At 36.1% G+C, this 23,848-nt stretch overlaps 1 protein-coding gene across 5 annotated transcripts in view; it reads left to right on the forward strand.

Annotated features, from left to right (window-relative positions):
- The window catches only part of KCNH7 (potassium voltage-gated channel subfamily H member 7), a 477,325-nt gene that overhangs the window by 314,020 nt on the left and 139,457 nt on the right, over positions 1–23,848 (forward strand). For all 5 annotated transcript variants that reach the window (XM_032409337.1, XM_032409301.1, XM_032409310.1 and 2 more), the window contains exon 3: positions 14,378–14,533. In XM_032409337.1, coding sequence (XP_032265228.1) covers positions 14,378–14,533 — 156 coding nt within the window. The remainder of the gene's footprint in view (positions 1–14,377; positions 14,534–23,848) is intronic.

The following is a 23,848-nucleotide window of genomic DNA, read 5'->3' on the forward strand; positions in this document are numbered from 1 at the left end:
AGGGTATCTCTCAGCATCCTGAAGCTGTGTGCTGAAGTCCAACCCTGGAAGAATCCAGAGCTCTGTGTGACTGAGCTCTGCGTATCACCTACAGATAAGTAGGAAAAAAGGCCTCATTGTATTGTGTGAAGATGGTGGCATGTGTTGCACCATCGAGATCATTACCCTGACTCTAAAGCAGACTGGCCGTGTGACTTGGGGGAATTACTTCTTTCCATGACTCAAGGTCTTCTTCTATGAAATGGGGATATTTACTGTAGGTACTTCTTTAGGGTTCTCATGAGGATTAAATAAGAGCATGTTCAGGACTCACCATGATAATTGGTCAATGGCAATTGTTTAATAATGGGTACCTATTTCTTGTTGTTGTTAAAGTCAGAAATACTAGGCATGAGGTCATTGAATTGCTTGCCCTGGAGGGGGTCACACACCACTCACTTTGCCCCACATTCACCATGTTTCTTCATTTCTAGCATTTTTCCTTCCACTCCCAATTTCTACCCATCACAATCATTTAAGGCCCAGCTGAAAGAATGCCTTTTTCCATGAATGGCTTGTTCTCTTCTTGGGTATAGCACACTCTCATGAGCGGATTCTCTTTTTTTCGATGAAAGGTTCCTTTTTTATTTGTGTTTGTAACTCCTACAATTTCTGGTGCTGTACCTTGCACACAGTAGGTACCTAACACAATCTTTTAAAATTTTATTGATTTAAAATATATTTTTACTCATTCTAAGATATGAAATAAACTCGCATTATTTGTAGCTTTTGTTCTTGCTCCAAAGTTGCAAACTTAGTGTGGGCAGAAAATGTGGAATTCTTTTCGGCAGTCACAAGTACACCATGAATGGGGCATACCACACATGTGGCATGGACAGCCTTAGTTAGCAATGACATCCACACAGTGGTGCTGGTCTCAGGATTCTAATTACGTTTGACCTTGACAGTAGTGTGTACATACTCTGGAGATGTGCAAACTTGCTCATATTCTGAGTCCGTCTAGTCCGTTAAGTGTTAATGCAACTTTACTGAAGAAAAAAAAGTGGCAGTTTAGTGGGGTGGGCTTGCTCTAGGTACATTTGCAGCTTGGTAACATGAATATGTGTTACGAAAAAATTTGAACCAAATAACCAAATATTTACTTGAGTGTAAAAACCACAAAGTATTAAAAATTGTCACAAATCCGCCCCCAAATTCCTCGTTACAAATACAGAGTTGGCTTGCCTGGATATTGAATACAGCACTGTTAGTCAGCTTCAGCTTGTTCTAACACTTATTAGTTCCAATACACTAGGAACCAAGACTGGGCAGTGGATAATCATAATAGTACATCTTAAGAGACAGTCTGATTTACCAGCCAGACAAGATGTATGAGTTTTTCTTTCTAATTTCAATCCCCAAAATAATTTATTGGTGGTTCATAAAGAAAATAGAAAAATAGCTGAACTTGTTCTTTTTCAGTAATCAAGCTTGTAAGTATGAAAACAACCTAACACCTGAGCATAAATGTTAACAGAAAATGTGTCAATAGGAAGGAGTGAGTAAACAAATAATTATACGTTACCTATCCCCATATTTTGAAGATGAAGAGGAATGACTCCTAAGGAAACACAGGGAAAATATTTTCTTGCAGATACCAGAGTTATCTCAGGCGATTTATGGTGCAGAATACTAATGAATTATTGAATTAGGGCTTTTACGTTCTAAAACCTGATCTCTGTTAAATAGTAGGACCTAGGATGTGAAACACTCTTTCATATTTAGTGATAACCTTTCAACTTAGAGCTACGTTATGGGGAAATCATCACTGCAAGATATGTGATCAAATATGACAATGCTATTTTACCTGGGCTTCTGAATGCTCAGATCAGGACCAATACCAAGCAAAATATATTAAGTAGGTGACACTGGCCTTTGCAGTTCTCTTTCCCCTCCTGCCTCAGCCCTGTGCTTTCTGCAGTTTCTTCCTCTCCTGGAAGCGTCTAGGCAACCTATGGTATATACTTTCTTCCCTCTCAGAAAGGTCTTTGAAACAGAGAGGGAGTGTGACACAATTCAGTATTTTTCAATGGCTTTGTAAGGAGCTACATGTTATTGCAAATTTCTCTAAAGTAGTATTTCAGAGTCAAATAAATTTGAGATGTGCCGGATTGAACAAAGTAGACATACTTGCTTTTGCAGAACTTCTCAAAACTTCTAACGCAATAATGTGCCCTGAGCATCTCTTCGAAGAGGACACGTCCCAAACTGTATTAATTATAGACAGCACTTTCTGATAATACCTATTAACATCTCACTGTTTGGGAAACACTGATGTAGGAGAAAGAGTAAAAGCTGGAAAGTTCAGAGTTCCAACCTGGTCTACTACCTACATCAGAAACTTCTCTAAGATAAAGTTTTCTCATGAGGAACATGTGGCACATAGAAAACATTCAGAAAATAGTAGCCATGACTTAATTATGTAGTTGTTAACAGCAGTAGTAAGATAATATAGAGAGACTGAGGAAAGAGAGTAGAACACCTTTATTCCCAGAAAGCCTAGAGCTGATAAAAAAGGAGGAGAGGTGGAAAGGGCATGAGGCAGTATAGGACTGAATGGAGTAAATGAAGGGCGGGGCTGGGGCAGTCCCAGCAAGTGCATGGTGACTTCCTGCCTCTCAGGTGGCAGGAGAAAGGAATTCTGCCTAATCTGGGAATGCTGCAGAAATGTACAAGACCGGGGAAAAAGGAAGGAAGAGTTTTAGCTCAGGCCATTACTTATAAAAGATAAAAAATCTCTTAGAACATACCTGATTTAAAAATCATGGAATTCAGAGTCTTAGTCTGATGAAGGAATTAGAACCTGAGTATTCCTCCCCAATCACGGTAAGGGGAAGGAGTGCCCCAAGATCAAGGAAAAAGAGAACTATGTATGACTTACTTTTCATCTACATAATAGGGATGATAATGGTGCCATCATCATTTGTAAAAATGCAAGTGATATTAATGCATATAAGGCCATTAGAATGGTGGCTGGCATCCAATAAATGTTAGCTGTTATTATTACCCTTCTTCCTAACGTGTGCTTTCAAATACTAATTATGGTAGTCCTAGAGCAAACCCAGAATTAAAGATTGTTTCACACATTTCTGCTATATACCAAATTCCACTGACTATGGGACCTGACCAAATAGGCTGAGCTCTGCTTTCATTAAAATTACCTGGTCTGTAGTTTTCTTTTTAGAGGCACTATAGGGACAGGAGAAACATAGGAAATAAACCAAGGGCCCTGTCACTGCAAAGTTAAGGAGACATATTTTAAGATAGTAGATAATTAAAGGGTCTTTTCTAAGCCCCTACCCAATTCCAATGGCCATTTGATGCATTTTCTCATCTGAAGACAAGGGGATCAAGCTAATGAGTTCATTACTGAAGCTCCAAAAAGAGTCGAATGACTCAGTTTTATCGTCGAACCTTTGAGGGAAGTTTAACCACCATTTCAAGTTGAGAAATTTATTTTTCCCACCCCAGTTAATAAAAATAACTTCCATTTATTGCTCAACCTCACCAGGTTCCGTGGTACCTATTTTACAAGTATTCTCTAATTTCTCCTTCCCAACAACACTATGAGGTGAGGCACTTTCCCTTCTTTTCCTCATTTTATAGATGAGGAAGCTAGTCTTGGGGAGATTAAGTAACCTGCCCAAGGCCATTCCATGACTAACAGCAGAGCTAGGTCAGTCCAATCCCAGGGGCTCCACAGTACTACCTATCCAAGAAATTTACTACTCATTGGCACTGCCTCAGCATTTTTCTGAGTGTTTAAAATTGTTTTAAATAAGAAATAATTAAAAATAAATTATTCATGCTGTTGACATCTCAGACAGTGCTAATACTACCACCCAGAACATGAATGTGACAAGCAGCCTTGTGTAAATTAGGTTAGTTCTTCATTTCTCAAATGAAAGGCATCTATATAATCTCTCCTGGAAATTCTGAAAAGGTATTTCTAGTCCCATGTTATTCTATCGGCTATCTAAATATGTTCATAATTGTTATGATTTCATTATATCTGTGATTGTGATGCTAAATCTGTATGTGTTGGTAATTATCATGTTAAGTTTCTTTTTTTAGACCTAATATATTGTTAGGTGCACAGCCAAATTTTTGCCAGCTCAGTCTTTTTGTTAATAATGCTTCTGTATAAAATGTTTTTCTTAGCTCACATGACTTTCTCCAATTTGCTTTCACTTAGTTAGCTTCCTTTAGATTTAACCATGTGACTGGGGAAATAAGAAAAATGGGCAAGTAATGGAATATTTGCCTCCCAATAAGCAGTCCCATTTGACCCAATCCATAAGGCCAAATAAACCATAGGCTATTCTATTATTCTTGTTAATAAATAGTTTTTCTAAGTGTACCTTCTGTCTCTTCAAATAAATAACACTTAGATCTTTTGAACTTATTTCTCTTCCCTGAGGCATCACTAGTACCTGAAATAGCCCGTGTCCAAAGTGTGTGCTAAAATACTACTTTTGAAGATACTCTCAGGATTAAATCAATTCCGTGTACCCCCAACCTCAAAAGACTGAATTCCAGGAACACAGAAGACATTCACAACATGACCTTCTACCCCTCAAAGCCTCATCCATCACTTCCCATTCCACGTGATGTGTTCTGGTATACTATTAGTCTGTTCAGACCAAGTTGCGTAGCAAACTAAGTGTTTCGTGTGTCCGTGTCTTTACAGCAGCCAGAGACTATCACTTCCCTTTTCCAATCCTTTCAATGGCTTCCCTTTGTCAGTTGAAGGCATTACAATGCCCACAACGGGCTTGTTCTTCTGCCACTCTCCTGCTCCCTTGCTCTGTTACCACTGGGCCCTGGATCTCTCACCACTTTCCCCTCAGCTTAATCTGTGTCAGCCACACTGACTGTCTGCTCTTCAGGCTCAGGGCCTATCCTAGTCAGCTCAGGCCGCCATAACAAAGTACTACAGACTGGGTGACTTGAATTAGAGAAATATATTTTCTCACAGTTCTTGAGGCTCGAAGTCCAAGATCAAGGTGCTGGCAGTGTTAGTCCCTGGTGAAAACTCTCTAATTGGCTTACAGATGGCTGTCTTCTCACATGGCTTTTCCTCTCTGTACACACACTCTTGGTGTCTCTTCCTCTTCTTACAAGGACAATGTCCTGTTGAATTATGGCCCCACGGTTAGGACCTCATTTAACCTTAATTAACTCTTTGTAGGTCCTGTCTCCAAATACAGTCACACTGGGGTTAGGGCTTCAATGTATGAATTGTAGGGGACATAATTCAGCCCCACACCAGGCAGGTCCTTCCTATGTGTTGCTACCTCTTTTCCCAGATATCCTCATGATTCATTTTTCAACATCTTCAGTTCTTTATTCAGATGTATTCTTCTCAGGGAGGCCTTTCCCACTCTACTAGAAGTTACAGACTTTTCCCTGCTCCTGGCACTCACTATCCCCTTTCTTTATTTTCTCTATGGTGTTCAATGATACTATCACCATTTAATCTATTATATATTTTACTTATTTATTTCTGTCTCCCCAAACTCCACTAGATTATAAACTACATGATGGCAGAATTTGGCTCAGTTTTGTTCTCTGCCAAACCCTAGCACCTAGAACTGTGCCTGGCACATAGTGGTTTCTGAATAATTAGTTTTTAAAGTGAAATTGGTTTGAATTGGGCATATGTTTCTTCTCCGTGTTTACTCCTACTCAGCCTGAAAAGCTCAAGCCCAACATAACCTGGCCTCTTACAAGAGTAACATTTTGGGTATATTCAGTTTCTACACCTACTAATATATATTAAAAGATTACATTCCCATGAGCTACCATTTGTATCTACTGTATATTAGGCACCGTACTTTAAATGCATCCTCTCATTTAGTGCTCCAACTTTAAAAGATAAGTATGAGCGCTCTGAATCTACAGAGAAAAAGCCAAGACAGAGAGAAGCTAAATGACTCGTCAAGTTTAGAACCCAGGTCTCTCTCTATAACTGAAATCCATCTTCTTAAGACTATAGGCTACTACCCACAGGGGCGCCTGGGTGGCTCAGTCGTTAAGCGTCTGCCTTCGGCTCAGGTCATGATCCCAGGGTCCTGGGATCGAGCCCCGCATCGGGCTCCCTGCTCGGCGGGGAGCCTGCTTCTCCCTCTGCCTCTGCCTGCAGCTCTCTCTGCTTGTGCTCTCTCTCTGACAAATAAATAAATAAAACATTAAAAAAAAAAAGACTATAGGCTACTACCCACAATCACAAATGCTGCTCTGACCTAGCTCAAGGGTCATCTCCAGTGGGCAGCTTTTCACGAACATCTCGCTGTCAGGAAGAAGTAAAAGTAGCCAGGAAATATTCACTGAGTTCCCTTTATGTGTTGAGGGAGGCTTGTGTACATGGATTAATAATATCTTGTCTTTGGGAAGCTTACAGTCTGGTTACAAATGTGCTATAAATGGAATATTTTACATGGATTAATAATATCTTGTCTTTGGGAAGCTTACAGTCTGGTTACAAATGTGCTATAAATGGAATATTTTCACCACTCAGTTATTCTGCAAACTTTGGGATGAATTCTGGAAGTGGATTTTGAGTTTGAATGAAATCTCTGTGTGTTTACTTTTCTTATCAAGAGTGGGAAAACATCTGTTAAAAAATAATCAAATGGCTAAACAATGGCACATAAACTCTCCAATCATAGAAATTTCTTCTAGTTCTGTTTCAGGACTCCATCATGGTCTTCTGTTCTTTAAGTCACAACCTGACCAACAGTGATAGTGATATCAGCAGGCAATTACTTACATGGTGTGAGTTGAGAGATATCTGGAAGGTCTTATCTATACAACCAAAATATTTCTTTTACATAGAGGCTACACCAGAGTTCATCTTGAGTTAAGTGTTGTTTTTCACTACTCCCCTTTAAAAAAAATTTCCTGAGAATAGTAATCCATTATGTCCTTAACAATCTTATGAGAAATTAATATATTTCATGATGCTCCTCCTTGATAAGAGGAAGTTCATAATATTTCACCTTGGAGGCCTGGAGAGAGCAGAGGAAGATGTAGGAAGTGCTGAAAGAAAGAAATAAAAGGAAACATTAGATTCAGAAAAGCCAAGTACAAATTTCGCTTGTTTCCTATTTTTGCCTGCCCTTGATTCCACCGTAAGTCATTTGTGACTGGGTAGCTCTCTCCTTCTAGGAGGTGCAGTGGTCCCCTTTGCTTTTCTAAAAGGCTTTTCAACTCAAGATGAACAGTGCTGCCTCTTTGATGAGACCTTTGTATCCTGAGGCTGCTATCTTTTGTTTTTCTTCTAAGGCAGGTCTCTAATGGTATTTTTTAATCTTCAAAGGGTCCCCTAGTCTACTAGAAAGTAGGAAATCACAAACTTTCAGGCATTTCCTAAACCAATCAGCTCAGAAAAGAATAATCTCCACTTGGTGCCCCAAAATACAAATAGTGTAGCTTTCGGTTTCAAGAATGGCAAAGGTTGGAGGAAATTACACAGAGAGCCTTGAAAATTAACTGAAGATCTCTCTGGAGATCCTCTAATTAGAGATGAAAATAATCGCTCACCTTATTGAGTTTTGCTCCATGCCAGGTACTATTCTAAGAACTTTACATGTATATGAGTTCTACTGATCAGTGTGAAGCTTGGACTGTGAACAAAATGCAGCTTTTGTTTTTCATCATCCCATTTAACTTTATTCACTGGAGTAATTGACCCCTGTCTTCGGATGGTGATTTGGCTTTAAAATTACAACTCCCAACCGGCTCAGGTCAGAATGCAATGGAAGGCCAGCTTCAACCTCTTACCAGAGAATACTTCCTTCTCTTAGCCCCTGGTGCACTAGACTCTTACCATTACCCTCTTCCCACACTCTGATTGCTATTTGCTTCCCTCCAAGTAGAAGATGAAAAGGCAGGAAGATTATGGAGCAGGACAGTTCCTACTTAGCTGGTGTATTTGCCTTCTCTGGATCTGGCCAGTGGGCAGAGCTGACACTGTTTTTCCTGGATAGGCTCTTCAGAACTCTTGCGAGACTCTGTCTCCCTTCAGGTTCCTTCCCTTGCTGGTCCTATCCCTGCACCCTGGAGTTTCTTGCCTATTTCCTCCTTGGCCTCCAGCATCTGGTAGTTTGCTATCTGTCTCTTCCTCTGCAGTCCCTTCATCCCATCCTTGGAGAACCCTGTGCCCACTCCTGGTCCAGAAGACTTGACCATGAGGCCTATCTACCAGTTCTTTTTTTTTTTTATTATTATTATTTTTTTAAAGATTTTATTTATTTATTTGACAGAAAGAGAGCGAGAGCAGGAACACAAGCAGGGGGAGTGGGAGAGGGAGAAGCAGGCTTCCCGCCGAGCAGGGAGCCCGATGTGGGACTCGATCCCAGGACTCTGGGATCATGACCTGAGCCGAAGGCAGACGCTTAATGACTGAGCCACCCAGGCGCCCGCCTATCTACCAGTTCTTAGGTGCACCTGCCTGTCCCAATAATTATGCCCACTGTCTCTGCCACAGAAATTGAGAGCTTGTTCCTTCTTGGCCCTCTACACCCCCAAGGTTGAGGCCCTATTATGGCCTACCATTCATCTACATAGCTTTCAAATACCCATTCTGCCTGTCTCCCTGTCTCCTGTTCTCTGCAGAGAACACATTTCAAAGGTCCTGGAGTGGGTCCTTAAAATCCCCTCATTAGGCCTGGCCTTGGAAGATGGCAGCTCTTGAGGGTGGAAGGAGGGAAGCTCACAGCAATGGGCCTGTCCTCTCCAAAGAGATATTTTCCCCAATCCTCTCACTACTCTTCTCTCCCTATCTGTTCTATATCCTGGATATAAAGATTCTATAGCTATTTCCTTCATAATCTGCATGCGTGGAGTGGAAGGAAGTCATTCTCACTTTAGTTCCCTGATAGCTATTATGTTAAACATATCACATGAGTGAAAATTGAGAAAGGGAGAATTCTATTCTAATATCATAGTACACAGGTATTAATTCATTTGGTCCCCAAAACAATTCTATGAAGTAAGGATTATCCTCATTGTACAGAAGAATAAACTGAGTTGCTGTGGCATTTCTAAATCACCCAGGGTTTACTCAGCAGATAAAGGATGGAGCTAGGATTCAGATTCAGATAGTCTAATTAGAGAGTGCTGCTCTCAAGCAATAGATTATAAACTATTGCCTATGGTTCTATATACATGGAAAATTAATTAACACCGAAGTGAGTTGCACTTGACTGAGGAAAAAAATTAGAAAATTACTGTCTTGTAAATTACTATGTTAGACTTTCACTGACCTTACCAAATGGTGGGACTTTATGCAACAAAAATTTGAAATGTAATCAATAAACAAATTAATGCCATTTGTATATAAATATGCTGTAGTGTCTCTAAACCTAAAAAAATCCAAGGTCTGATCACTTCAAAATCTTTTCCAGTTACCAGCCCAGGTTTCTGATCACCTCTTTAGTAAAGCACCTCAAAACACTTTCCTATAATTGTGTACACGTCTGGTTTTTTTTAAAGATTTTATTTTTTAAGTAATCTCTGTATCCAATGTGGGGCTTGAACTCACAACCCTGAGATCAAGAGTCACATGCTCTACCAACTGAGCCAGCCAGGCACACACTGTATACATCTATTCTTATTCATTCTTACATGCATTCCAACAGTTTCCTAGCCACTAATCTACCAAAATGTCTCTAAAAGAAGTTCCCCATGACTTGATCTTTTCTTAGCTCTCACTGAGCCTATCAGCAAGTTTTGTGTAGTTGATCCTGCCCTCTCTTGCAATACTTCCTTCTCTTAGCCCCTGGTGCACTAGACTCTGGATTTTCTTCCTACTTCCCTGTCTACTCCTCCACAATGTTCTCTGATTTTTCATCTTCCCTTCTTTGACGCTGCAGTCCCTTAATGTTTGGCTCAAAAACCCAACTCTCTCTTTGTTCCCTAGATGACCTCATACTGTCTTTAAATATAATCCATTCCCTAATGACTCTCAAATTCATATATCTGGCTTGGATCAATCCCTGAATCAAACTGCAGTATCCTATATCCAACTACTCTAGACATCTGCATTTAGATATCTAATAAGCAACCTCAGTGTTAACATACCCCAAACCTATGGATTTACACAAACCCCAGACCTCCCACAGTCCTCCCCATTTTAATAAATGAGCATCTCCATTCTTCCATTTTCTCAACCTCCAAGTTTGGACTTGTCTGTGACCCCTCTCGTTCCCTCACATGCCATCTATTATACCAGCAAGTCCTATAATCCCTACCTTGAAAATATCTCAAACAGACGCCTTCTCACCAGCTTCAGCAACACCACCCTAGTCCAGACACTCTTACTGCTTGCCAGTATTAGTATGATATTTTCCTACTGGCTTCCCTGTTTTCTTGCTGGCATCCCAAGCTATTCTTCACATAGAAGTCAGAGGGGTAGTTTTAAGTCAAGTCATGTCAGCCTCTGCACAAAACCCTTCTTGTCTCTCTGAGAGGAAAGTTCCGAATCCATGCATTAGCCTTCTACGTGCCTTCTACATGCTGTGGTTCCCTACTCCTTCTTCAGCCTTACCTACTTTCAACACCATCCTACCCCACAACCAACATACTGTACTAGTCACATTGGCTTCCACATTGTTCCTAGAGCTTACAACCCTGAAGACTTTTGTACTTGCTATTTTCTCTGCCAGCTGCATTCTATCCGTGGAGCCACACAGCTAACTCCATTACTTCTTTTATGTCTTTGCTTACATGCCATTTCAAAGGAAATGCATTCCCTTACTACTGTTACGATCTAGTCTGCTCTCTCTTCCTTCATTGTTACTTATTTTTACTTCATATATTAGATATCTATTCATTTATTTATGATGTCGATATAAATTCCGTAAGAGCAGAAACTTTGTTTTTTTATTGCTGTTTTTCTCCACCCCATCTGAGAACCCAGAACAGTGTTTGACCCAATATTAAACAGTTATTGATTTTAGGGGACATATGTATGCCCCGTGAATACAAACAGTACAATGGGGTTCTGGGTGGCTCAGTCGAGTAAGCGCCTGCCTTCGACTCAGGTCACAATCTCCGGGTCGTGAGATCAAGCCCCCCATTGGGCTCCCTGCTCCACGGGGAGCCTGCTTCTCCCTCTCTCTCTGCCTGCAGCTCCCCCTGCGTGTGCTCTCCCTCTCTCTGTCAAATAAATAAATAAAATCTTAAAAAAACAACAACAACAGTAGAATAAAACATCTTTAAAGTAGCTCAAAGGGAGGAGTCCCGGTCTTTTATTTTAAAATCTGAAAGCTAAGAGTATGCCACCAATTTATTAATAAAAGAAAAATTATTCAGATTACCTAAGTTTGCTTGATGTGTGGCTACAGTTAAAAATTAACATTCTAGACATTTTATTATAATGAGCATTATTCTCCTAAACAGCTTTTCCTGGTTTTGAGAATGTTCTTACTCAGGAGACAAAACGTGGATATTGAAATGAACCTGGGTTTAACTAATATTTGTATAATTGCATGTATAATTGTAAAATTATTGGATAATCTTACTGTAAATAAGCTTCTTAAACATTATTAATTCCATTTGATACTAATTCATTTTAACAAGGTCTGAACTTTTTATTTCTAGATTGGTTTCGTTCTCTAATTTACATATTATTGAGTGTGTCTAGTTTTTTCTTCATTGCTAGATTAGTATTTGCTGGATCATCTTTCCATTTTTCTTTCTCCCAATGTTGCATTCAAGAACAGTATTTAGGAGCACACAGCCTTCTTAAAATAATGTTACTTTACAAATGTAATACCTTGACAGAACTTGGAGTTTGCAAAATGATGCAAGCTAAAATATTTTTGCTCTATAAAATATATTTGATTCTCCTTCTCTTCTAAATTCCATGTATCTCCTTTCAATATCTGCTTTCCAGGATGCTTTGCAAGATTGATGGAGACATTAAATCCAAAAACTAAAAGAGAAAAAAATGTAAATGTGAATTTTCAGTTGACTTTAGAGGAGATATATTGCCTAATAGAAACACGCAGGAAACAATGCTAGTGGGCAGTAAATCCCAGATTAATTACACATATTCAATATGCTATGGAACCAATGCGTGTAACTGAACTTTTTTATAAAGCACTATAGTTTTATGATTTTTAACACTAGCCAATAAATTTACAAGCATTAGTATTGCAATACGTGATTTTTCCCCTATTACTGGAAGCGAAATTACTGTGCTCTATTACCAGCCTATTAGATCTCTAGTCCCACATTTTTTATTTATTGATTTCTTAAAAATCTGTGCTTTATGTCTTGTGGTACAATCAGCAATACACTTCAATTGTTGGAAGATTTGAAACTGCTAAGTAACAAATCTGTGAATTCACAATGATATTCTAAATGATCCAAGAAATGTCATTTTAAGCGGTAGTATCAGTATTTTGGTTCATTAGCAGAATACACAATGGCTATTTCTAGCATTTTATCAGTCTCTCTGTTTAGCCAGTTTGTATTGCGATGCCTGGCCTGAAGCAATTCTATTTTTAGTTCTAATAGAACAGTCTTAAATTGCTTATTTTCTGTTTACTAAAATCATCCCGTTTGTTACCATGGAAACTATGACAAGTGCTCTAACTAACTATTTTATTAAATGAATTGAAGATAGAGCTGAAGACTGTGAAGGTGCAGCATGTCATTCTTAAGACATATTTTTCATAACATCTGTAAAACCATGGCCGATTTTATAGAAAATATGAGATTAATTATAGATAAGGTCTTCTACATTTCAAATCTGGGAGGCTATTGACATTTAAAAATCTAAATCATAACTAGCACAAAGGCATTCCCAACTTACAAAGAGTCCAAGTTCTAAAAGTGTTTTTGCAAATCAGTTCCTTGGAAATTAGAACATGTTCACCCATAGAAACAATTTCATAAATAAGTAGATCTCTAGGCCCACCCTCAAAAGCTCTTCCACCTGTGATGTCTCAATCTATAGCAATATTAGCAATAGTCTTTGTTCTCAGCTCTGGCAATAGGAGCCATGTTTCAGGGATGAGAAAAGAGGAAAGAATTTTCTCACACTTACTTTGTTTTTAATAGTTATGGCATGCATAGGACACCATTTTGGAATATTAGTATCCACTCGTCTTAGGGATGTTGGGCTTCCAACTACTTTCTTCTGTTATTTGCCAGTGCCCCTGGCCTCCAACTCTTGGTCTCTCACTTTCTCACATCTCCCTCTGTACCCAGGTCCAGCTTGCTCCCTACCTGCTCCTTCCTCTGCACTGAACCATCATTCTCCTCAACACTCAAGATGGTTCCAGCTAGTTAAAAAAGAGTCCAAAAATGCTCTATTATCTGACTACTTGAGAACTTTTCCTGAAGGTTTACATTTTAAAAATATAATACTTTTGAACCCAAACAAATCCCTAACCTGAGGTTTCCATCACCATGACCAAAAAAAGAAATATCCAGAGGGTAAAGATGTGAGTAAGCTGCTTTAAGGAAATACTTAGTTCTAGAAGTCAGGTTCAAGAAGTCAGTCAGAATCAATTGATTTAAAAGAAATCAACATCTTGACAGAATTCTCTAAATCTTGGATCTTGGATTTTCTGTTAGAGGATGGATGGCAGTAGTTAATTGTAAACTGAGTCATCCTTTTGTTCATCTCATTTCCAGAAGATTCTAATAAAATATGTCTTATTAACCTCATAATTGTGCTTTAAAAGAATATCTTTTTGGTTAAGGAATCAAATTAACACAATAATATAGACAAAATTTTGTTCTTGTTTTCTAACAGATTACAAACCAAATAAAATCATTATAATTTGGGCATTGTGAATTTTGCAGGAAAAAAAGAAAAGAATTATTGGTACATATACAAAGTCAATAACTTACTATTTTATATCTAGGAAATTAAAAGAGAAAAAGGAAATAATTTACTTAGCACTAAAATCAAGATGACACAAAGTTATCTTTACTGTTTATACAGCTATATTTTATATAGATTCAGAATTAATCAAAATATATACAAGAAACCTGAGTTTTTCTACAAAGTTAAAGAATATGCTTTTTTCCCTATACTAACTATTATGGTGGTGGGTGTGAAGACAAATGAGATTTTGATATTCTGTTTTTCCATAAGGTTGTATCTGAATTTGCCTGTAAGGTCTTTATGGCAAAATTTGTACATCTTCATGTAAATATATGTGCAATGAAATATGAAATAAAAGTCAAATTATTTTTGTTAAATTTTAAATCATTTATGACAGAAAATTCTAAAGGTTTATTAGAATTTTAATATTACTGACACTTCAAAATGAAGGCATATTTTTGACCTAACACTCATTTTTCATCTCCTTAGGGTCCACTTTCATTTGTAACACTCACATAATTCCAGTGAAAAACCAAGAGGGCGTGGCTATGATGTTCATCATTAATTTTGAATATGTGACAAATGAGGAAAACGCTGCCTCCCCAGAGAGGGTAAATCCAATATTACCAGTCAAAACTGTAAACCGTAAGTAAAAGGCAACATGTACATAATTCTGCTACTGATATTACTGCTACTAGTAATTTTAATACATTCTTCATTTGAGTGAGTTTTCAAAATATGTTTGCATTATAAGTAAAAAAAAAAAGCCATAGCCGCCATTACCCTTTGGTGCCTTACAGAATTGATCAGTTGCTTTTACAGACATTTGACTTGGTTATACCATTGTTAATTCAACCAGTCCCCTACTGATGGACGTTTAGGTTGTTCCCAAATTTTGGCCATTACAAACAATGCCAGAATGAATTGAGTACATGTATGTATATTTTTGGAAAATTATTTTCAGGGTAAGAGTTTGTAAGTGGGATTCCTGGGTCAAAGGGTAAATGCATATGCAGTTTTTTTAGATACTACTAAACTCCCCTCCCTAGGGTTTGAACCATTTTACACTACCACCAGCAATGTATTAGCTCTTCTCCCCAAAGCCATGCTAACAGAATGACTCCGTCTTCTTGGTATTTGTCATCATGATAGGTGAGAAGTAGTACCTCAATTAGTTTTAGTTTACATTTCTTTTGTAATGAGGTTTACATTATGAATGTTGGTTCAGATATTTAAGCACTAGGATATTTCTTTTTCTGTCAACTGTCCATTTCTTGTATACATTTTTTTGTCTTTTTTTTTTCAAATGGTAAAATAAGTGGCACATCTCTTCCCAGCAAATATTTTTTGTCTTTTTCCTGATTTTTGTCATGCAAAGGTTTTGTTGTTGTTGTTTATTTGTTTATAGTGCAGCTAAATTTATCAAGCTTTTCTTTGTTGAGTTTGAATTTTTGAGTCACTATTAGAAAAGCTTTTACCATTCCAAGGTTGTAAAAATTATTTTCATAGAACTTGTACAGCTTTAGAATCTCTGATACATTTTAAGTTTAGCTTCGTTTATATTGGTTTATATATATATATTGGTTTATATATATATTATATATATAATATATATTATATTGGTTTATATATATCTGTGTGTATATATGTGTATATATACACACACATATATATACACCTTGGTTTAGCAAAGTATATATTTAATTTATCATTTTATCAATGGCTCTCCAGTTGTTCTAACATCATTTATTAGAAAGTCTATCTTTTCAGCAATAATTTGGGATGCCACCATTATCACATACTAAAACTTCATTATGTGCTTGAGTATATTTCTGGACTTTCTATTCTGTTTCGTTGGCTTATTTATCATTCAGAAACACACTGTTTTAAATATACAATTAATCTCTGATATGACATGCTCCCTTTGACATTAATTTTCAAGGGTTTGAGGTTATTTCTTGCTAAACATTCTGTATGAACTCTAGAAACAACTTGTTGAGATAAGGAAAAAATTATTTTGTTTTTTTACTGGATTTGCATTAATTTTATAATTAGTTTGAGGAATATTAACATCTTTATGATGTTGAGTCATTCTATACAAGAATATTATATATATTTTCACTTTTAAGTCTAGTTTTTGTGTCTTTCAGGAGTGTTCACAATTTTTTCTTACTCTTTAGTTTGCTACTTAGCATTTAACTTTTTGTTATTGCTGAGATTATAAATAGGATCATCTCTTTCATTATATCTTCTGATCATTTTTAAGGCTAGTGATTTTTTTCTGAGTATGTTAATTTTATATCCTACTATCTTGGTGAGTTACTTTAGTTTCCAGTTGACTCTCATGAATTTTTCAAGTAGAGATTGTTTTACATTTTCCTTTCCAATTCTGATATTTCTAATACTTTTCTCTTGTTTTATTGTGCTAGCTATTACCTCCAACATATTATTCAAAAGAAATTGATGGTAAACAGCATGCCTTGTTCCTGGTTTTTGTATGGATGGCAAGGGGTTTTCATTAATTCAAATGACAGCATTTGGGTTGAGTTGTATGTGTTTTATACTTTTAAGGCTTTCCATTAACTTATATTTATTAAGAATGGTGTTAAAATTCATAAATTGCCTTTTCAGCACCTGTGGAAATGAGTGTGCTATTCTGTTTATTTTTATGATACATTTTATTAATGGGGTTACTAACATCTCTGAAAGGAGTCACATATGATTATGATGTATTTCATTTTGTATTATGCTGTTGGATTCTCTTTATCTAAAATTAATTTAGCATTTTTACATCAGTATTCATTAGGGAGACTGACCTGTAATTTGTGTGCGTGTGTGTGTATATGTGCAATTTCATCAGGTATTGATATCAATGTTATAATTCCTTCAGAAAATAATTTGGAAATTCTTTTCTATTTTCTATGCTAAAGAACTATCAAATAGTTTGAGGATTATCTGAAACTTTAAAAATTAAGTATGATTCTCCTGTGAAATCATCTAGGTCTGATACTTATTTGTGGAGTAGCTTTTTGACAAATTTCTTTCTTTTTTCTCCTGAGATTGGACTATTCAAGTTGTCCATCTCAACTAGTATCAGTTTTGCAAGTGTTTTTTCTCAAGAATTTTATGTAGATTTTAAAAATTTATTTTAATAGTATTATGCAAAGTAGTCTTTTATGATTTTTTAAAGATTTTCTTGGTTCTATTTCCTTGTTATATATTTAAACCACTTTTTAGTCTTTGTTTTGGTTGTGCTTTTTTTTATATATTCTGGGAGTTAGGTTTTCCTTTGTTTCTATAAGAAAAAATAATACTTCTCTTTTAATTTATAATTATAATAGGTACTTATATTTACTGATATAACTACTATGGTTTTTCTTAGTACTAACATATTCTATGTTAAATATACTCTCTTAAAGCATGCCATTATGTTATGTTCTCTTTGCTTTTTTAAAAAGTTTAACTGTGTGGTTTGGGGTTTGTTTTATCCTGTTTTTGCTTTTATTTTGGTATTTGAAAATATTTGTAGATTTTTTCTGGTAGCAGTCTTTATAAGAAAATTTTATATAATGTCCATAATCTTTCCTCTTTTTCCTTAGACACTGTATTTTGATTTCTTACTATGAACAAGAATAAAATTAGCCTGTAATTTTTTTCCTCCCCTTTCCACCATGCAATTTTAGTTAATAATATCTGCTCTAATTCTTATCTTTGCACTCCTAAGAATGGTCCTCTATCATTCTGTTTGTCAATTTAAATTATATTATTTGATTCCTAATTTTTACCAACAAGATACTTGATGAACTTATTCTATATTTCCTTCTCCTCTCATTTTGTTTTGTTGCAATATTTCTAGCTTGTCAGAGGCTGTGATATTCACATACTTCTCACTTTTGTTTTGGTCTTAAATTTCTAGTGAAATATGTTCAATCCTCAACACTAGTCTCCATCCCCGCCCCCCCAAAGAAGTGATGTTTTTCCAAGGCTGCTAACTGAGGTCTTGTGCACTTTCAAGTCACTTTCTGTAGTCTCTTTAGTAAACAGTGCTCTGACCATTCAGGTCACACATCTGCTCTCAGTATTTCTTACATAGTGTGGAGTCCTCTTCATCTGTGGATAAACCGTATTTGACTGTGTTCCATCCCTCTGAGGAGACCTTTGTACTCCCCTTTTCTTCACTAGGTTTTGGCCCAACTCTATTGCAGTGTGCTTTCCTGAACTAATTCTGCTGGTCTTAGAAATTTATTTCCCTGCCTATATGTAAATTAAAGTATGTAATGTCTCTGTCTCTAATTACTCTTTAGGCATAGTTTATGGATATTTTTACTTGTCTCATTTATTGATCTCTATGGTTTTTAGGAAGATCCATGAGGAAATTGGAATTTAGGTATCTGTTATTGTCTGTGGGGAGTTGGAAGTCTTGTCACAAAACTTTAATATTTGAAAAAAGATATTGTTATCCTGTATATAAATTCACATAGAAAACTATATCATTAAACCTAAGTTGAATACTAAGTTGCATACTAATACTAATACTAATACTAATACTCAGTTGCATACCAGCTGAGAATTTTTCATAGTATCAGTTACTTCTTTAGGTATGTCCAAATGACAGTATGATATTCTGTTAAAGCAATATTGGGAGAACTATATTAATGTAATATGATACCAATATATTGAATATCTTATTCTGAACAATATCACACTTGGGGGACAACTCTTTATCAAAATCACCAATGTGTCAGTCTCCCAGGTGACATATTTAAAAACAAAATTGAAGTACCTAAAAAAAATTATTGTAATACCAAAGTCTTGTTCCTTTAAGTTGATAACTATTTTTATTTCTTTATATTTCCCACTAACCAATTCAGTCATTATTGAATGATTCCTGGGAGTATACTTTAGGTAATGTCAGCTTGTATCTTGGTCATGAATGCCAGTAAGACCTTTTGTTTTGGGGGAATGCCTGATTTTATTTCTTCATTGTCTTCACAAATTCTTCATTTTCCCATAGAATAGTTATCTTGCATGGTCCATCAAATTGGATGGTAGTGAAAAAGGGAGTTGTGTATCAGCAGCGTAGCAAAAAAAAAGGGGGGGGATTTTTTTAAAAAAAGTATTCATTTCAAACTGAAATACAAATGGAGAATTGAAACTTTGATTCCTTGAATGGAAGATAATCTATATAGTAGCTTCCCAGGATGTAACACATAATCTATGCAATTTTACACTGTGATTAAAATAGCATCTCATGTGTAAGCCTTAGCAAATTCAGTAGGATTGCTTTTTATTTTGTGAATATGAGTGGTTTCCCTACACTGCAGCTGTCACTCCTATACAGAGTCATTGGGGAAAGTATAAATATGCAGATAAAATTGTTTCCAGAGAATTACAAAGGACTATTGTTTACAACCAGTATATTAGATTTGATTATACCCTTCCGTCATTTTATACTCTGGAATTTCCTTGACTTGATGTCAATTTTTGAAACGTTGATTGTTAAATTGAGCAGAAAAGTTAAAGAGAGACAAATTACACTTGGTAGCTTCTGATACTATCCCAATTCTACTTTGTATTCTTTGCGATTTTGGGGAAAATCCTGCTGATTTTTTTTCTTTAAGTACAATTTTACTATCTGTGTAAAATAATGGTATTAGCTATTTCAAACATTGTAGTTCCAGTGGTGACCACCAAAACAAACAAAAAAAGAAATAAGAGAAAATCAAATCTTGATACACCTCTTTTTTTGCCAAAACATCTTAGCCTTCAAAATGCCTAATTTCTTATCTAAATAAGAAATATGTAAGTGTGTGGGGGTGGGTGTGCAAGCCCCCAAGTGTCAGGATTTAAGTAGAGTAATGGAGACAAGGCTACCATTTGTTTGAGAAGATGTGGGTTTCTGTAAATATAACTGCCTCTCCTGAAATGAAGACAGAATAAAGGGAAAAAAGGTGAAGTGACAACACAAGAACTACAGATGAGAAGGTGAAATATTAAACTGAGAATTAATAGAAAAGAAGCTAAATGCACAATAGAAAAGATGTATCATAAAAAGGGACTATGATTAATTGGGCTGAGAAAATTCTAGAGACTTGTTTTGCATCGAATAAAGTGGTGAATCATTTCTCAGTACAAATATCTAATTTCTGGTCAGGAACCCTACACAACTAAAGTGAGCAGCTTTCTCTGGGAAAAACTAATTTCTCACAAACTTATTCTCTGTTGAAGATATAGAACCAGCCACAAATAGATGTCTTATGTCCCCTGGGATGAAGCAAGTACAGGAGAGAGTATTATATTAATAAGTGTATCAAATTGATAAATAATGCATAATTGAGTCAATTAATTGCTACAAAAAAATATAAATGCCAAATAAAATATGTAATTAAGCCTTCTCTCATTGATGTTTTTTTTAAAAACCCTAACATCTGAAGAATGGAAATGATATCAAATGGAAGAGAAAATTATACCTTTCCTACCAACTAAATGGGGGCCACATCTAAAAGAACTAATAGAATGGTGAAAATGTGTTCTCTTTTTTTTTCTGCTCTAATATCTGTTGCTATGAAATATTTGCACAATGTGGAAGACAACCAAATTATGTGTTTTTGCTAATCAAGTTTAAGAGACTTTCACTTTATTATTTTAAATAAAATATATTTAAGTTTCATTTTAAATTATTTATAAGTATGTTTGAGTTTTATATATCTTCTATTTTATGGCAGGGGTCTAGGATCACCAGTCTGACTCTCTCTCATGTGCACACACATGTATGCACACACACACACACACACACACATTTGGTTTTTTAAAAATTTTTCATGGGATTTATGGGGACTTCAATTAAACAAAAATTTCTTGATTTAATAATATACATCCAAACAGAAAACAAATGCATTGTACATTTTTATTTTAAAATTGAAGAGTCAGTTTGAGTCACTATAAAAGTTGATCTTAAGCTCACATCCCCAAGTAAACTTTAATTAATAACATTTTTACTCCTCAGATCAGTTTAAGAGAGTTTTTGTTTAAATTTAAGTCTAGTTAATTTACTCTTGCCATCACTGTCAAAAATCTATGAAATATTCTCATTTTACTAAACTTGAAATATTTCTCAACAAGAAAACAAGCCCACATTGTTTCTTTTATTTACAGAAAAATTGTGAACTTTATTGTTTATTAATTTATAAATGATTATACTGCAAGTCAAAATTATGTATGAGATCTTTTTTTTTTTTTCAGATCTTTCAACTTCTCCCCTTAGCAAGTATTTCAAACTTTTGTCAGGCTTCTCGTGACTCTTAACCTCAAATTCACTCATTTGTCCCCACAGATACCCTCACCTCCCACACCTCAGAGCAAGGGGGAAGGTGCGGGCAGGAACTCCTTTAACAAGCCCACCCTCAACAAAGATGTCCCAACAACGTTAACCAAGGCTCAGATTCTACTTGCCAATCCATTCCCTCCTCCATCCCTTCAAAACCTGTCCTCCCCAATCCCAACCCCCGCCCCCAATATTTTCTAATGGCTCTTTTCCCTTTGCTCACAGTCATGCTGCTGAGAGTAGCCTGTACTTCAACAGACACATTGTTTATATCACATATTTTCTCAAAGTTTTAATTAGTCAAGTTTGTTGCCATCATTTAAAAATTGGAATATTACACATAAAATGAAACTCTGGCTTATTTGGAAAAATATGAGTATCTGACTACATGTTGGCAATAAGCTGAAACAGAATACTGGCCACACCTTTCAATGGGGTGTGGACTCTCCTTTTGGCCGCAATCTTCACCTGTCCTTATTGTCTGTTTCTAGCTGGCTTTCATCATTTATGTTACTTGTCTCTTCCTATAGGCATTTGGATTTTCCATATCTACTCACTTATTTTCCTTATTTCCTTCATTTCTCGGTCCACTAGAACTGAACTCTGTTGTGTTGTTTGTTGCCCTCTAGGTTGAGTGTGCCTTGTTAAATCTGATTCTCTTCTCTCCATTCTTTTATGTACCACGACACCATACTCCTTTGTTTCTTTTGATCTCTGTGGCAGCTAATTTGGTACCATTTTCCTATTCCTCTTACTCTACTCTTAAACGCTATTTGTTTCTCCCCCAGTAGCAGCTTTTTTTATTCTTCCCCTTAGGCATCTTCTCTATACACCCTGGTTGGGCAAACTCATCCATGACCTACAGGGTAAATATCCGTTCACAAATCAGTATCTCCAACCCATACCTTTCTCTAGACTTTCCTTATTACTTAGAACTTCATATATTCAACTGCCCACTGGACATCTCCTTTGGAAGATTTTTAAATTTCTGGAAAACTTAGCATTTCAGGCTAAGACTTATCCTTCCATCTCCAACTGCCATCCACCCATTCCATCAAAAAATCTTGCTCTTTATACATCCTGAATAGTGTCATCCAAGCCACCACAGCTGGAAACATGGGGTTATGCTAAACTTCTCCTTCTCTCTAATCCTCTCTTCTCCCAAACAAAGAGTGATCAAATTCTATCAAGGACACTGTGTGGGCATCTCTCTCACACAGCCCACTGTAATTGCCTAGTAGGTCTCCAACACATCTTTCATGGGCTGATGCAATGGTCTCATAACCAATATCCCTGCTTTCAGCATCTTTTGCTCAGGATCAAATGTCACACTACTGTACATCAAATTATAATGCTCAGCTTTTTATATCCTTTAAATGGTTCTTTGTTACTAACAAGATAAAACTCCAAAGCCCTGTGCATTATACAAAATACCTGTGGAATGACCTCTGATACTTCTCTAGCCTTATATCCCATCAATTCCCCCCATCACATCCCATATTTCAGTGGTGGTTCCCTGAAACCACCACATGCTTTATATCACCTTGTTTGTATAACATGACATCCCCTCTGTTAGAATGTTTTTATCCTTCCAGGATACTTTCTCTAAAGAACTCTTCATCTGTGAAGCATTCCTAACTTGCCCCCAAAAATTTACCTGTTCCTTCCTTTGTGACATCATGGTACCTCATACCTGTCTTTACTACAACATTGATCATATATGTTTGCCTAGCGGACAAGTTACATAAATGACTGAAGAAGGCCATGAATAAAAATAGAAGAGTGAAGTCTGTGGAAAACTGGAAAAAAAACCTACCTTATTTAAAGTGGCCAAGAGCCCTTCAGTTCTAGTTCATAGCAGGGATGTATTTTCTTCCATGCATACCCAACCTTTTGCAAATAATAAATATCCAAATAATTTTTGTAGGATATGAAAGCAAATGAATAAGTTATTTTTATTGAGTAATTAGGTGTTTTGTATTTTTTTTTTAATTTTCCTACTGAATGAGCATTAGCCAATGATTCTCCAAGTGTGGGACCATCAGCATCACCTTGCAACATGTTTGAAATGCAGATTCTTGGACCTTACACCAGAACAACTGATTCAGAAACACAGAAATTCAGCAATCTGTGTTTTAACAAACCTTTCAGGTCATTCTGATAGCCACGAAAGTTTGAGAACTATTGGTATAAGTTAATGTTTACATAAAACTATAAAAATAAATTTTAAATGAAATTAAATGTAAAAATATAACGTTAAATTTTTATAGTCTCTTATTCTTACAGTTCTTTTCAAAAATGAACTTTTTAATCTAATTTAACCTAATCTATTAAGGTGTGACAAAGGAGATTCCATTATCTTTGAAGTGGTTAAAATTATAGTCTCCAAATGAAAAGAGAATTTCTACTTTTATGCTTACTAAAATAAAAGTTTGAATTACTCTAAAAGCTTCGACCAAAGCTAAGTCTATACACAGAAAATGCAGCTGGTAATTTAGACAATTATCTAACTAATTTAAACCACTAAAAATGTATTCATATGCTTTGGACTCAATATTCTGAATAATTGACACATAAGATATATATTTGCCTGAATAGCTACATTACTCCCTCAAATTTTCATCTCAGTTTTCAGA

This window comes from Phoca vitulina, unplaced genomic scaffold (assembly GCF_004348235.1).
Source record: "Phoca vitulina isolate PV1807 unplaced genomic scaffold, GSC_HSeal_1.0 scaffold1, whole genome shotgun sequence".
Classification (NCBI taxonomy): Eukaryota; Metazoa; Chordata; class Mammalia; order Carnivora; family Phocidae; genus Phoca; species Phoca vitulina.